At 47.0% G+C, this 15,960-nt stretch overlaps 2 protein-coding genes across 6 annotated transcripts in view; one reads left to right on the forward strand and one right to left on the reverse strand.

Annotated features, from left to right (window-relative positions):
* LOC146853834 (uncharacterized) overlaps positions 1–15,960 on the reverse strand; it is a 218,191-nt gene that overhangs the window by 178,524 nt on the left and 23,707 nt on the right. The gene's annotated exons all lie outside the window — the stretch shown is intronic.
* LOC146853835 (membrane-spanning 4-domains subfamily A member 4A-like) overlaps positions 1–15,960 on the forward strand; it is a 293,969-nt gene that overhangs the window by 133,497 nt on the left and 144,512 nt on the right. For 3 of the 5 annotated variants that reach the window (XM_085651830.1, XM_085651831.1, XM_085651832.1), the window contains one exon: positions 15,431–15,547. The exons of the other annotated variants lie outside the window; for them this stretch is intronic. In XM_085651830.1, the coding sequence (XP_085507956.1) occupies positions 15,431–15,547 (117 nt within the window). The remainder of the gene's footprint in view (positions 1–15,430; positions 15,548–15,960) is intronic. 5 annotated transcript variants of the gene reach the window in all.

Genomic DNA, 15,960 nt, shown 5'->3' on the forward strand with positions numbered 1-15,960 from the left:
GCCCCTCGCCTTCAGCCCCACTCGGGCGTCGATCAGAGCTCCGTCGCTGCCGCGGAGCCGCTTTAAGAAGGCAAATTGACGCGGCGGCGGCCCGGAGACGAAGCAATGCACGTCTCACTCCATTCCTGGCGAGACCACGCCCCAAGCAATGTTTTTTACTGTATTTATTTAATTTTGTATCAAACAGTGAGCACATTACAGGACAAGTTCTAGAACCACCTTTGAACAACGGACAGTTAGAAGATCCACGCAGAACATATCTCCTAAGTCTGGGGGCAGTGGTCATATCTTGAAAATGATGTCGCTTAGGATCTCAACACACATGAGGCACAGTCCCTGCATAAGTGCAATGCAACATACTTTGTAACAGTATCATTGTGGGTGCAGTAATCCAGACATAGTATCCTCCAACCTATTAATCATTGCATGAAGGTGTTGGTGTTGTTGATGTCCAGTCCATAAAGATCTTACCAGCACCCCCAGATTTTCACAAACTTGCTGGGGCAGCCTCAACTCAAGTGCACAACTGAACCATTTCTTCCATGTGAGCCATTGCTCCCCTCCCAGCATGAGTGAGGACCCCAATAGTACTCTAAATATTATTTACAAAAATATTGCCGCATTGGAGTTAAAAATAAAAAACACCCAATAGGAAAATATTTCAGTTAGTGTTGTAGCAAGGAAGTAGAGGCAATAAAAGTCATGGTTCACCAGCATCAGGTCTAACCACTCCGCTGTTTCCTTTCAATGCTATGGATCTTTGCCAACGTTTTAGAGAAGAGGAGAGCTGAACATCACATAAATCATAATCACAATCATTAATTTATTTTCAGTCAAGAAAGAGACTCTGGTAGGAGTGTTTTATTAATCAAAATGTTTTAGTAAATCATCTTTATTAGATCACAAGAAAAATACATCCGGTTTAGTCATTAGAATCTAATTAGAAGTCAATAATCAATCAATAAGCAATAAATTGTGTTGCTCGAATATGAATTTACCTTGAAAAAATTAAACAGAAGAGGGGTTTGGCAAAACAAGAACAGTTGGTTTAATTTAACACAGCAGCCAGGAGATCAGGCAAGAGGGTAGGGGTCTGAAGACTATCTCAAAGCACATTGGTTTCGGCCGTCATTTGATACATCTTGGAACACCATTTCAACACCTTGTCTCTCCAACTATGCAAAACTATTCCTAACCCACCATCTACCCAACCACACAACGTCCTTTCATTCTCTCCCTTACCTCCTACCCCATTCTCTCCCCAGACATCCCAATAGCTAATGCCATCTTCCAAACACCGACATCCAATCATTCTCTCCCCCATAACCCTCCCTCTTCCTGACATCTCAACTGCACACCCCCTCCTCCAAACCCACACGCACTCTTACGACCAGTCCCCTCCAAATCTTAATACTACTTATAATCCCCTTCTTTCCTCCCTGCCCCTCCACCTCAAATCCCTACCCCCCACCCTTAATCCCCCACTATGTCCCTGCTGGCCCCATTATCTGAACCCCTTATCTCCCTCTATAAATTACACTCCACCCCTGAACCTTGATGGGATCTCTCTTCACACTCCTCACTCCTGTTTACCATCTCAAACAACATCACCTGAGGCAATAAATCTCCTTCCCCCACCATGCCACTTCTCACGCCCGACAGCCTTAGCACTACTCATACCCCCCTACTGACTTCTCACACCCTCCACAAGACAGACTTCCTTCGAGATAAACGCAGAACATTCCCTATCCCCCTCTGCCCCCCCAACTGTGTTCCCCTTACTTTAATAACCCAGACTCTACGCAACATTGAACACAATCTCTCCACTCTCCACATTGACGTTGGAACTCACTCGACATAGAGAGGATTTTAATTCCCTCAGCTCAAGAACTCTCCTCAATCGGTCAATTTCCCCATACAGTGGCCTCAAAAACCTCACTACCTACAAACATTGGAAAACTACTTTTCTCCGATGTCGTATTCATAGGCCTCGCCGTACCTCGAGCCATCTCTCCCATACCGACCTTATTGAACTATGCAACTCTTACCACCCTAGTTCTTTAATTAACAATCCTCCCCTCCCCTACTTTAACATCCCCATTATTCTTGGGACTAGTAGAATTCCCTCCTCTCCCGTCTCCCCTAGACCCCCACCTAAACTCACCACTATCCACTCCTGCCCACCCCCCAAAAGCAACCCTAAACCCCTCACCTGCATGCTTGTTAACTGTCGTTCTGCTGTCGGACATGCGACTGAAATTTCTGACAGCATACTAAGTGAAGCCATTGACATCGCCTTCCTCATGGAAACCTGGCTCAATGACCACTTAACGAGCATTCTTGACTTACTCTCCCCTCCCGGATACTCTATCATCAGAAAATACGGACTCAACAGAATAGGGGGTGGTTTAGCCATAATTTTCAAAATTGAACTTCAGCTCTCCCTTGTTAAAAACTCTGCTCCCTCTACCTTCGAATACCTTGAAGCTGAACTAAAAGTTCAGGTTTCCCACCCAATTTGTCGCTGAGGAGCTTTCTGACCTTCTGACACAATCCTCAATATCTAACTCTAAAAATCTCTTCCTTGGAAAGCTTAACCTCCACTGGAACGATATAGATGATCCCACTATCACCCTCCTTACCAATCTTCTTGAGATTAATGACCTCGAACAACTGTGCTAGTCCCCAACTCACACCAAAGGAGCCATTCTTGACGCCATTATTACCAATACTGATTTGGCCCTCCTGTCCAACATCATCCCCATCGACTGGTCTGACCACCACCTCATACTGTTCACCATCGCTACCTGAGCCCCACCCCCCCACTAAAAACATTAAACCTATGAAATGGACCAGAAATCTGAATCTTATCCCCCCTGGAGAACTGGAGTCTAAACTCCAAGCTCAACTTCTTCTCACTCCTCTCTCCCAAAACGTAAATGAGCTTACCGAACACTTTAATAAAAATGTCACTGTGGACTTAGACCAAATGGCTCCGGTTAAACTAAAAAAATCAAAGAAATATCCCATCCAAATCATGGTTTAACACAAAGCTCAACAAAGAAATACGCTCACTAAGACTGATGGAAAGAACATGGAGACAGCATCCTTCTCCCTCACATCTGGCACTCCTCAGATTAGCTAGATCTACATTCAAGAAACATATCTTTAATGAAAAGGCATCCTTTTCCGTACAGAACTTGATCGGGCCAAAAATAGACCCAGAGAACTGTTCAACATTGTTCCTAACCAAACTTCTACCGCCCCTCCCATCCCAACGGCCTCAACTGCTAGATGCATAGAAATGGCCAACTTTTTCACGGAAAAAATAGCCAATATAGATCAATCCTTCCTTTTAACTCAGATCCCAACTAACTCCCAGCATACTACTGACATCAAACCAAAAGCTCATACCTTACTCTCCACCTCCCCTGATTAGGCCTCACATTTGCCTGCTACTACACCTTCCCCTAACTACTCCGCATCCTTACCCACTACTATATCCCCCCTTGACTACTCCCCACACTTACCCACAACTACAGCTCTCGAAACCTACCACTCTAACTCACAAACAAAAAACAATGCCTCATGGCATAATTTCCACCCTGTAACTGAACTTGATGTCTTTAACATCATCACCAAACTAAAGACCCCCTCCCTTCTAACCTTGTCCAAGACCTAAAGCACATCATTGCCCCATCTTGGACTACCATCATTAACACCTCCCTTACCATGGGGTGTGTCCCTATCTCCCTTCAACTTGGACAAATCACTCCCACCATTAAAAACCCTAATGCCGACCCTAATGACCTAAAGAATCTCGGCCCCATCTCTAACCTCTCCCATCTTTCCAAAGCCCTTGAAAAATGTGCCCTGCTCCAATTAGACAAACACATCGAAAATGTTAAATTACTGGACCCCTTACAATCAGGCTTCAGGAAAGGCTGCAGTACCGAAACTGCCATGCTAAACATAGTTGTTGACATTCACCTCTCCCTTGATAATGGCAAGACCTGCCTACTTATCCTCCTTGATCTCTCTGCAGCATTTGACACAGTTATCCACTCTGCCCTACTTAATGTACTCCGGGATCGCTTTGGTCTCAGTGGGCATGTCCATAAATAGTTTGTCTCCTATCTCCAAAACCGAACACAGCAAATCAAAATCCACAACTGTCTGTTCGAGGCATGTGGGCTGCTGAATTCATATCTGTGCATAGATCGCCGCCTAGTGTTTGGTCCGGATGTTTGCACGTTGTTGTCCTGAAAGAGTCTTCGAAGTATCCTGGGATAGGTGACTCCTCCCCAGGACTACAGTGCGCATGGGCATCCTCAGATTGTTTTTTTCCGCCATTGGGTTCGGATGTGCTATCTTAACTCAAGTTAGGAAAAACTTTGTCGAGGCCAAAAGGCCTTTAGTTCGCGTCGGTACTGTTTTTTCGATCGGTTTCGATACTACCTTTGTTAGTTTACTAACTTTCAGAACCGACTTTTCGCATCTTGCCTACCCATCGACGATGGAATCGAGGACACCATTCAAGAGGTGTCCGGTATGCAATGCGAAATATCCCCACATCGACGTCCATCCGGTGTGCAACAAATGCCTTTCGCCGGATCACGACGAATCTACATGCATGGCCTGTGCCCGGTTCCGTTCCAAGAAGACTCTACGGAATCGACGAGCGGCGAGACTCGAAGCGCAGCACGCGGCACCGGCCCCGGCAGACATCTTCGACGCAGAGACCGAAGATGTCGAAGAATTGGAGATCCTACCCTCCAGTCCCGTTTCCGAACACGACTCCGGATCGGACGACGTCGACTAATCACTCTTTCGCAGAGATGAAGACGACACCGAGGTAGGAGACTACGATGAGGCCTTAGGGGCCGAAGAGAGTAGCTCCAATGACGAGCAAGGCCTACCCGTTCAGACTGAAGAGAGCCCAGTGCCACAGTCTATGGCTCCGGTCGAGGGATCGCCTTCGGGCCTTACCCGAGACCTATCCCGCAGTTCTTCGGCCCCGCCCTCCGGCCCGGCCTCGGACAGTCAGCGGCAGGCATTATTACCTAAACCGGCTGGTTTCCCTTCTTCGAAACCGAAAGCTGCACTGGTTCAATTGAAACCGAAACCAAAAGTGGCGCTGGTCGGATCGAGGCCTTCCACACCTTCGACGCCAGCGAAACGCGTCGGCACCGAGCGCACCAAGCGAGACTTCGGTGCCGAACTTGAAGCGGCCGACGTCGGAGTCGGCATACAGAAAAAGGCCTTCGGTGCCACCAAACCTGCTCGGCTCCCGGCGCCGACGCCATCGACTCCGACACCAAAGGTCACACTGCCTGCTGCGTCTCACATCGCTTCCACGGCAACACCAAAGCCTCATGCATCGAAGACGTCGACGGCCCCTCGACTCGATGACCCACCGGCGCCGAAAAAGTCCACGGCCGCCTCTACAGACCTGGTCGGCGCTAAAGCCTCAAAGGCGCTCCAAGTGCGACCTGTTGCAGCACAAAGCAGCAAAACAAAATCGGTCCTCCAGGCGTCGGGCTCCGGCCCAATAAAAGCTCCAGCAGCCTCTTCGGCGCCGGCCAACATTACTTTTGGCCTGCCTCCATCCACGGTCCCGAAAATGTTCCAACTCAGGACACGGGTCACCCACACCACGATTACACCTGCTGAGACGTCTCCGTCACATCTCATCGACGCCAACACCGGCAGGATGGTTATCCATTTACGGAGGATAACTTCGGAGCCACCTTTGGACCCTTTCCGGATCCCATTAAAAAGAAAGCTGCCTGTGGACTCAGAACCTGTCCTTTGCGAATCTTTCAACTCGCCCTACCAGGATCCACACTCATTCTCTCCCACACACTCCAACACGGATGCGTGGGAGGACTACATGGGTGACCAAGTCCCCTACCACGGAGACATAGACCCTGATGACCAACAGGACCCTGATCAAACTTGGGGCGACCCTGTAGACCCAGGTGCACCTCTAGATGCACAGGACCCACAACTCTATGGGGCGAAAACATCTCCCACAGAGGACACTGCAGCGTTCAACGCTCTTATTGAACGTGCTGCGAATAATCATGGAGTGCAGCTTCACTCTGACACCGTCGAGGACGACTTTCTTATAGACACCTTCGCATCCTCAGAAAGGCATGTAAAAACTCTGCCCATGTTGAAAGGGGTCCTCAAACCAGCCAAGGACATCTTCAAAGAACCCACCAGGGCACGGGTGATAAACCCCAGGATCGATAAGAAATACAGATCGGCGCCTGGGGACCCTACTTACATCAGAGGCCAATTACCACTAGACTCCATTGTCGTAGCGAATGCTCGCAAGAGGGCACACTCGCAAACGACAGGTGGCGCTCCTCCCCCGGACAAAGAGTCCAAGGTGTTAGAGACCTCTGGCAAGCGAGTTGCCGCCCAGGCTGCCAACATATGGCGCATAGCCAACACTCAAGCGCTCCTCGCTCGCTACGATAGAGCGCACTATGACACATTGGAGCAACTACTCCAACATCTCCAACATCTCCCTGACTCCAACATCTCCCTGACCCGTTCAAAGAAGGTGCAGAAATTCTTATCAGAGAGGGACAGCTACTCACAAATGCTTCCATCAAGTGTGCACTAGATGCCGCAGACACGGCTGCCAGGGCCATAAACACAAGCGTCATGCTGCGACGACATGCCTGGTTGCGAATCTCCGGATTCAAACCTGAGGTGCAAAATAATATACTCAACCAGCCTGTCAACCCCGACTATTTATTCGGACCGGAGGTTGACACCACCCTTGAGAAAATAAAAAAGGACACGGACACCGCAAAGTCCATGGGGGCTCTCCAGACTCAGTCCTTTCGGAGTAGCTCCTTTCGTCGCCCCGGAAATAGAGGAGCAGGTAGAGGACAGGGGTCACAGCAGACATACAACAAGGGCAATACACAAACCACCTACGATAAAAACACCCGGGGTGGATATCGTGGCTCCAGTACAAAGGGAAGAGGACGCGGCTACGGCAACACCAGATCCTCCCCCAAGAACAAGCAGTGACGCCCTCTCCCTTCCTCCCGACCACATAACACCTGTCCACGTGGAACTCCATCACCACGGACAGGTGGGTCAAAGATATTGTCAAATACGGTTACTGTCTAGAGCTAACCTCCACTCCACCCACAATACCTCCAAGAAACCGTCCTATGTCCTCAGAGCACTTAACGCTCTTACAGCAGGAGGTGCAAAGTATGCTTCTAAAAGGCGCTATAGAGGTCGTACCCGTCCACGAGCAGGGTACGGGAGTGTACTCCCTCTACTTTTTAATACCGAAAAAGGACGGGTCACTCAGACCTATATTAGACCTAAGACCCCTGAACCGGTACATTCTTTCCGAGCACTTTCACATGCTCACTCTCCAGCAAGTCCTTCCGCTTTTCAAGCAGGGAGACTTCCTAGCCACGCTGGACCTCAAGGATGCGTATTTCCACATACCCATTCACCCCTCACACAAAAAATACCTCAGGTTCACTGTTCAGGGGCAGCACTACCAATTCAAAGTCCTTCCCTTCGGCGTGACGACAGCACCCAGGGTTTTCACGAAGTGCCTAGCTACTGTGTCGGCACATCTACGGAGGCAGCATGTACACGTCTACCCCTACCTGGACGACTGGCTCGTTCAAGCACAATCAGCCCAGCAATGTGCCAAACACATGTCCCGCACCATTCACCTCCTTCACAGTCTGGGATTCTCACTAAATTACCCGAAATCCCATCTCCAGCCCGCACACGTACAACAGTACCTAGGTGCGACTATAGACACTCTGGCGGCCACAGCTCAGCCAAATTTAGTGAGGATCAACAGCATGCAAATGCTGATCTCCAGGTTCAAACCCCAACACTTACTTCCAGCGCGAGTGTTCATGCAGTTGATAGGCATGATGGCCTCCTGCATCTTCATAGTCCCCCACGCGAGATTACATATGCGCCCGCTTCAGGAGTGCTTAGCACGTCAGTGGAATCAAGCTCAAGGACAGTTGAAAGACCTAGTGTTGGTGAGCGGTCGGGCATACAACTCTCTGCATTGGTGGAATCCACAAAACCTTTGCAAGGGCCGACCGTTCCAAGAGCCTGTTCCCCAAATAGTACTGACAGCGGACGCGTCTCTCCAGGGATGGGGAGCTCATCTACTCCACTACACAGTGCAGGGACTATGGACGACACAACAGAAGAAGATGCACATCAACCTTCTGGAACTGATGGCAATCTTCCTGGCCATGAAGGCATTCAAAGTACATCTGTGCAACAAAGTCATGTTGATCCGAACGGACAACATGACTGCCATGTACTACATACAGAAGCAGGGAGGAACACACTCTCCACAGTTGTCTCATCTGGCTCAGAGCATGTGGAAGTGGGCCATTCAGAGGAACATGTTCCTCATGGCAGAGCACCTCCCGGGCAAGGACAACCAGATGGCGGATCTGCTCAGCAGACACAGCCACCAGATGCACGAGTGGGAGCTACACCCTTCAGTACTCCAACCGTACTTCCAGCAGTGGGGTCATCCAGAGATAGACCTCTTCGCCACAAGCGAAAACGCAAAATGCCAAAGCTTTGCCGCCAGGTTCCCACATCCGCAGTCGCAGGGCAATGCGATATGGATGAACTGGTCCGGCAGATTTGCGTACGCTTTTCCCCCAGCGCCGTTGATACCGCTGGTGGCTCGCAAACTCAGACAACACTCCCTGACACTCGTCCTAGTTGCTCCTACGTGGGCACGCCAGCCATGGTACACCACCTTCCTCGAACTTTCCGTGGTGCCGCATCAAAGGCTGCGGATCAAACCCGCGCATTTGACGCAGAACCATGGAGAGATTCAGCACCCAGATCCGCAACAGCTGAACCTGGCAATCTGGCTCCTGAAGTCCTAGAGTTTGGCTACCTCAACCTGCCACCTGACTGTATGGACATCATCAAGGAGGCCAGGAGACCCACTACAAGAGCTTGCTATGCAGCCAAATGGAAAAGGTTTGTCATTTATTGCAGTAATAATGACATTAACCCGCTGGACGCATCCATCCAAAACATCATTTGTTACCTCTTACACCTATACCGATGCAATCTGGCGTACACCTCTATACGTGTCCATTTGACCGCAATATCAGCCTATCTGCAAACCAGGCAGCACCTCTCACTATTCAGAGTGCCTGCCATCAAAGCATTCTTGGAAGGACTCAAACGAGTCATTCCACCAAGCCACCCACCGGCTCCAATGTGGAACCTCAACCTGGTCCTCACACGCCTGATGGGTCCACCCTTTGAACCTCTCCACTCATGCGAGATTCAATTCCTCACCTGGAAAGTAGCTTTCCTGGTAGCGATCACTTCTTTAAGAAGAGTTAGTGAACTCCAGGCACTAACAGTTCAAGAGCCATTTATACAGGTTCACGCCAACAGGGTCGTACTACGTACCAACCCCAAATTCATGCCCAAGGTAATATCGCAGTTCCACATGAATCAAACTATTGAACTGCCCGTTTTCTTCCAAAACCCACAAACTGTCGCGGAAAGAGCACTCCATACACTAGATGTAAGGAGGGCCCTCATGTACTACATCGACAGGACTAAACCCTTTAGGAAGACAAAACAACTGTTCGTTGCCTTTGCCCCACACCACAAAGGTAACGCCATCTCCAAAGCAGGGATAGCCAGATGGATAGTTAAGTGTATTCAAATTTGTTATCAAAAGGCAAAACGCACATTAACTATTCCCCACGAGCCCACTCAACACGTAAGTTAGGGGCCTCCATGGCTTTTCTAGGAAACATTCCCCTGCATGACATATGTAGAGCAGCCACCTGGTCCACTACACACACATTTACCAAACACTATTGTGTAGATGTGCAATCAAAACAGCTGGCAGCTGTAGGACAGGCTGTTCTCAAAACTCTTTTTCAGACCGCTGCAGCTGGCACTGGTAGCCGCCGCTAATAGAGGGCACTGCTATACATTCTATGCACAGATATGAATTCAGCAGCCCACATGCCTCGAACTGAATATGCTACTTACCAGTATGCATCTGTTCTTGGCATGTAGGGCTGCTGACATTCATATCACCCTCCCTCCTCCCCGGCGCCTGTAGCAGCTGCAGCTCTCAGAATTACTGTAAGCATGGTCATCACTTTCTGTATCTACTCCATCACTGCCACAATGGCGAAAAACAATCTGAGGATGGAGAGGATGCCCATGCGCACTGTAGTCCAGGGGAGGAGTCACCTATCCCAGGATACTTCGAAGACTCTTCCAGGACAACAACGTGCAAACATCCGGACCCAACACTAGGCGGCGATCTATGCACAGATATGAATGTCAGCAGCCCTACATGCCAAGAACAGATGCATACTGGTAAGTAGCATATTCAATCTAACCCCACTCCGGTCTCCCTTGGGGTCCCCCAGGGATCTATTCTCTCTCCCTTCAACCTCTTAATGGAACCCCTCACCCTCATTCTAAAACAATCTGGAATCAACTACCACCTCAATACCGATAACACCCAACTCTACTAAAAGATTAAATCCCACTAGGATGTCCTACACCTTAACAACAACCTGACTAAGATCCAATCCTGGTTCCATTCAAATCATCTCAAACTCAATCATAAACAAACTGAAATCATTCTCTTCTCCCCTAAAAACAAACTTCTCCCCATCCAAACTTGGATCCCTGACCTCAATGCCCTCAAGTGTTCAATCTCCTTGTCCAACTCAATAAAATCTCTTGGTATCTCCATCGATAATAATCTTACCCTCAACGTCCAAATAGAAATTTCGGCTAAAGGAGCCCTCTTCACTCTCCGTTATCTTAAGAAAATCCAAACTTGGATCCCTTACCTCAATGCCCTCAACTGTTCAATCTCCCTGTCCAATTCAGTAAAATCTCTTGGTATCTCCATCTATAATAATCTTACCCTCACCTTCCATATAAACAATTCGGGTAAAGGAGCCCTCTTCACTCTCCATAATTTTAAGAAAATTAAACCCTTTATTACAACCGATGACTTTAAACTAGTAGTCCAATCAATGGTCATTTCGCAAATTGATTACGGAAACGCCATCGTCACTGAAATCCCTAAAATCCACCTAGCTCCACTCAAATCTGTGCTTAACCTTGCAGCCAGGCTCATCACCGACGGCAAACGTTTCGACCACATCTCGCCAGTCCTTAAATCTGTTAAACGGCTTCACATCGAAGGCAGATCCGCCTACAAGACTGCTTGCATTACACACAAAGCCCTCGATCAAAACACCCCGCTGTACCTCTCCAATAAACTCAGCAAAGCGGGCTGCTCTCGGCTTATAAGAAGCACCAACGCTCTCCTCCTCGTCCCACCCCTGCTAAAAAAGAAAAACACACAATCTCGCTCCTTCTCTGGAAATGCCCCAAACATCTAGAATGCCCTCTCCAAAGACCTGCGATGTAACCCTTCCTACATCAGATTTAAAAAAGACCTCAAACACACCTCCTCAACAAATATTGGGGGTCATAATCCTACGCCCCGTATTCCCCCTCCACCATCTAGGCTCCCTACTACTGTCTCCCCATCCCCTTCCTCTAAATTCCACTTGCTCTATTTGCTCCCTCCCCCACTGCTCTCCTCTGCTCCTTCTTTCAGTCCTTCCCACCCCCTCCCATACTCCCTCCCCATCTAAATTACCCCCTTCCCCCACCTGTCTCCCACCTGCCTAATCATGTCCAACTACTTACTTCCTGTAGCCCTTTATGCCTATCTCCATCTCATAAAACATATGTCCTCCCATATCCATCTTTTTATAGGTATGTATCTCTATCTATCTGTTAATCAGATCTGTGTAAACACAAGCTATATCTCCTATGTTAACCTGTTAATTCATGCTTTTGAAATATTGTCTTTTGCCGTGACTGTCTTAATACTCATGTAAAGTGCTCTGAGGCCTCCGGGTCTAGCGAGCACTCTATAAAACCTTTAAAATAAAATAAACTCAAAATACATTACATGAAGTGTAATAAAACGATTTATACATTCCTTGGGAGGAAGAAATCCGGGCCTAGTCAGAGGGCGATAAATCTTGTGGCTTGATAAGTAGCGCAGGTGGGCCTCAACCTTGCGTGGACACAATGCAGGGCCAGTGGGTAGGTGCCCAGATGTCCTGCATGGGGAGCACGTGATCACTGCCTGAAATGTACATGTTGTGCTCTGACTGGCTGTGTGTTCGAAGCTTAGTGTGACACGTGACTTTATGGTATATTTGGAAACTCATGCCCCTATGGCCAAACATATTTTATTGGGGCTAATCTCCTGAGACCATTGCAGTGTTGCTGCCTATCTGTGGAATGTATATGGGTTTTCCAGGTCATGCTTGATCTGTCAATCAGTTGCGTGGGGCCTCAGTCGCAGGGCCTGCCTGACCATGTATTTCTGACTCTGGATTGAGGAGAAGGTCATATCAGGTGAATTCAACGACAGAGATGCAAATTCGTTTTTATACTTACATATATCATGGTGTACATCAACATTGTATTTTTCAATATTAACAATTGAATAAAAATGCATTAAGCCTGTTTTATATAGCAAAATATCCCTATTATAGTCTAAGAATATGGGAGAAAGGAGTCAGTCAGAATCCATATAGAGTTCTAGTTTGAGAGAGTACGAGAAAAGCAAAACCCTTCAACATTTAACTCAGTTCATATAGAACAGAAATATAGCAAAGCAGAACTTCCCATGAAGAGAGGTTCAAGAAACTCAGTAAAGTCTCAAAGTGTCATTAGGTCTGGGTAAAGATGGATCTGGAAAAAAAGGGTCTGGAAAATATGTAACAACCTACTCTAGGAACACGGACTAATATATACACCACCTTCTGAAGCTTTGCACCATGTTGCTCCTTCTATCCCCCATCAGCCAACCAGTGTTTGATGCTCTCCTATGAACACGATACTCCTCGTCTTCTCACTGGAATATAATAGTTCACAGGCAGCAATGTTAAGTTTGCAACTAAATTGTAGCGATTCTGAGTTCATGTGGCTCTTTTTCTGGTCGACTATCCAATGTATTAAACAATACTTTTGGCCTTCTAAAATATGAGGTTTGTACGTTAGCTCACAATGATCTATGTAGAAATCGAAACATTTGAATTGACAAAAAGAAAAAAACCCATTTCATATCCAGCATTCATTGGAAAAACAAGTAAGATAAAAGATTTTCAATGCTGTACCTTTATTTATGCACTCTTCATTACTCAAATCAGGAGCTTCTTCTACATTTAAGATCTGGCTCTCCGGAGGATCCGTGCCCTCCTAGATCGCTTTCTCTCTTGAGAAAGTCTACAATCAAATTATTTCAACAGGCATTTTCCATCAATCCTGGAAAGAGCATATAGTGGTCCTTCTTAAAAATCAATGCTACAGTAATCCTGAAGATCTCAGTAATCTACGCCCTATCTCTATTCGACCTGAACTAGCCAAGATATTGGAAAAACTTCCAAATCAGAAACTGGTAGTATTTATGGCATTCCAGGACCTCTTGGGTCCTTCACAGAACGGGTTTTGCGGTGGCCATAGAACAAAATCTGCACTGTTGGCAGCAACGGATCTCTTTTGTTGCTGAGTTGATCAGGGAGGAGCTGCCATCTTGGTGCTCCTGGATCTTTATTGTGCGCTTGACACAGTGCCCCCTCCCCCTTTGTTTACAGACTTCGCCAGGCAGGGTTGAGGGACACCGCTCTGACCCTGTTGGAGTCCGTTCTCACTAACAGATCTCATATTGTGATTTGTGGTCAATTTAGGGCAAGCTCTTTCCAGCTACCCTCTGGGGTGCCTCTCTCAGACCGACACTGTTCAACTTGTATTTGGCCCCATTGGAGATGTTGATTAGGTCTTTCGGCTTCAGTGTACTTTCATATCTGGATGACACACTAATTATTGTATCCATATCCAATGATATTCTGGAGGTGGCTGCGAGGTTTAAACACTGTATGATCAAAATTAATAACTGGATGAAAGAGAATTGGCTTAAACTGAATGCCGATAAGACAGAAATCTTGCTTTTGAGAGAGCAATTGTTGGTAAGGCCTGAATTGTGGTGGCCAGAGTCTTGCCGCCCATTACCTCTACCTGTTACAGAGGCATAAAATGTGAGGGGTTTTTTACAGCTCTCTTTCCTTTAACATTATGGCTCAAGGGACTGTGAGCTCTTGATTTTACATTCTCAAAACTCTTAGAAAGGTCTGTTCTTCCATTCTAACTGAGCTCAGAGTTGCAGTTATTACTTCTCGCATTGACTGCTGCAATTCTCTGTACTTTAATATTAACATATCCATGCTTAATAAACTTCAGACTATCCAGAATGGGGCTCCTTGGCTTGCCCTGGATATTCCCAAACGCTTGGCATTCAGAGAGGGCATTCACTCCCTGCACTGGCTGCTGGACAGGAAGCGGGTGATTTTCAAAGCTCTTTGTCTAGTTCATACTGCATCAGGGCCAATGCTCCTGCAAACAGCTTTCCTCTGGTACACCCCTCAGAGACAGCTAAGGTCTGCCTCTCTCGGGAAGGTGGAGATACCAAGATGTAGCACAGCCAGGCTTGGGGGGCGATCTGCTGCCAAGTTATGGAGTATTCTTTGCACCCATACTGTTAGTCTTTCCTCCCACGCCGCCTTCCGCAAGCAGGTGACACCCTGGCTTTCCCCCTCTCTGTGATGCTAGTTGTGGTCGTCTCTCTGGTACTGGCTCTTCATTAGCCTCTGGTTTGACACCCTCGGGTATAATGCGTTTTACAATAAACCGGTGATCTTTGTACAAATCAAATAGAAACATCCTGCAGAAATATATAAAAACATTTGCGCAACTAATATTTATTAAAAAAGCATGTTCCCAGAGAGGTCAAGAATTAAACAATGTATGCGTGCTTTAGCATCTTTAGACAAGTCAGTTGTTCAAGCAGGGGTACTTAAGCCATTTGAGGCGCATTACGAGTAAGTATGACTGTTCACTGCATTTTCATACATGTACACACATTATTTTCATTAACGCTTATATGTTAATTCTGCACTTTTATTATATACTATATTATTGTCTTATTATTTTCTAAACTGCTCTCTCATAAGCAATACTTAAGCCATTATATTTATCTCAGACTACAGTTCTGAACATGAGATTCTAATGTACAACCAAACAGAAAAGTGGCAAACCAATCTGCAATTCTACCTCGAAGCCCACGTTAAGCTAGTATTAAAATAAATTCAATCGGGTCAACTGGTCCAAAGACCATGGTGAGACATGGCTCCAGGGGGGGCTTGAAGTCTTTCAGAAGTTGCATGTTCGGTTTCTCAGTGCAACAAGCTTCCCTATTAGAGATACCTCAATTCTTTCCATTCTAATCATCATCCTTTCATTACAGATAAGAGCCTGTTTGGGGATGAATATTGTCAGCACCATCTTCGCTGGCATCGAAATAATTATTGCTTCAATCGACCTAGGCATTGATTCACCCATTTACTGCCCATATGGATTTTGTGTAAGTAAACCATCTCAAAGTCAGATATTCCTATAATGACTGTGGCTTCCTTAAGCTTGTTTGTTCGTACATCATCGTGTTTTATTATTGATTGTTTCCAAATTCAACATAGTAAATTAATGATATGCTGGTTCATTCAGAGCTAGACGGGTGTGGAGTATCAGAAAAAAACTTGCAGTTCTTCTACCCCATTTAGAATTGAGGGAAGAGGAGAGTTTGCACCAACTAGCTCAGTTGAGCCTGCTGGTGCAAAGCCTTGACCTGATGGCTTGTCTGGCGGATGTATGACGTTACAACGCATGCTTTTACAACGCATGCTGTTACAACGAAAGTTTTACAACGCATGCGATGTTACAACGCATGCTTTTACAACGCAAGTCTTTACATCGACATACACTAGATGGCGTGCTGAC

This window comes from Triturus cristatus, chromosome 4_1 (genome assembly GCF_964204655.1).
Source record: "Triturus cristatus chromosome 4_1, aTriCri1.1, whole genome shotgun sequence".
Lineage (NCBI taxonomy): Eukaryota > Metazoa > Chordata > Amphibia > Caudata > Salamandridae > Triturus > Triturus cristatus.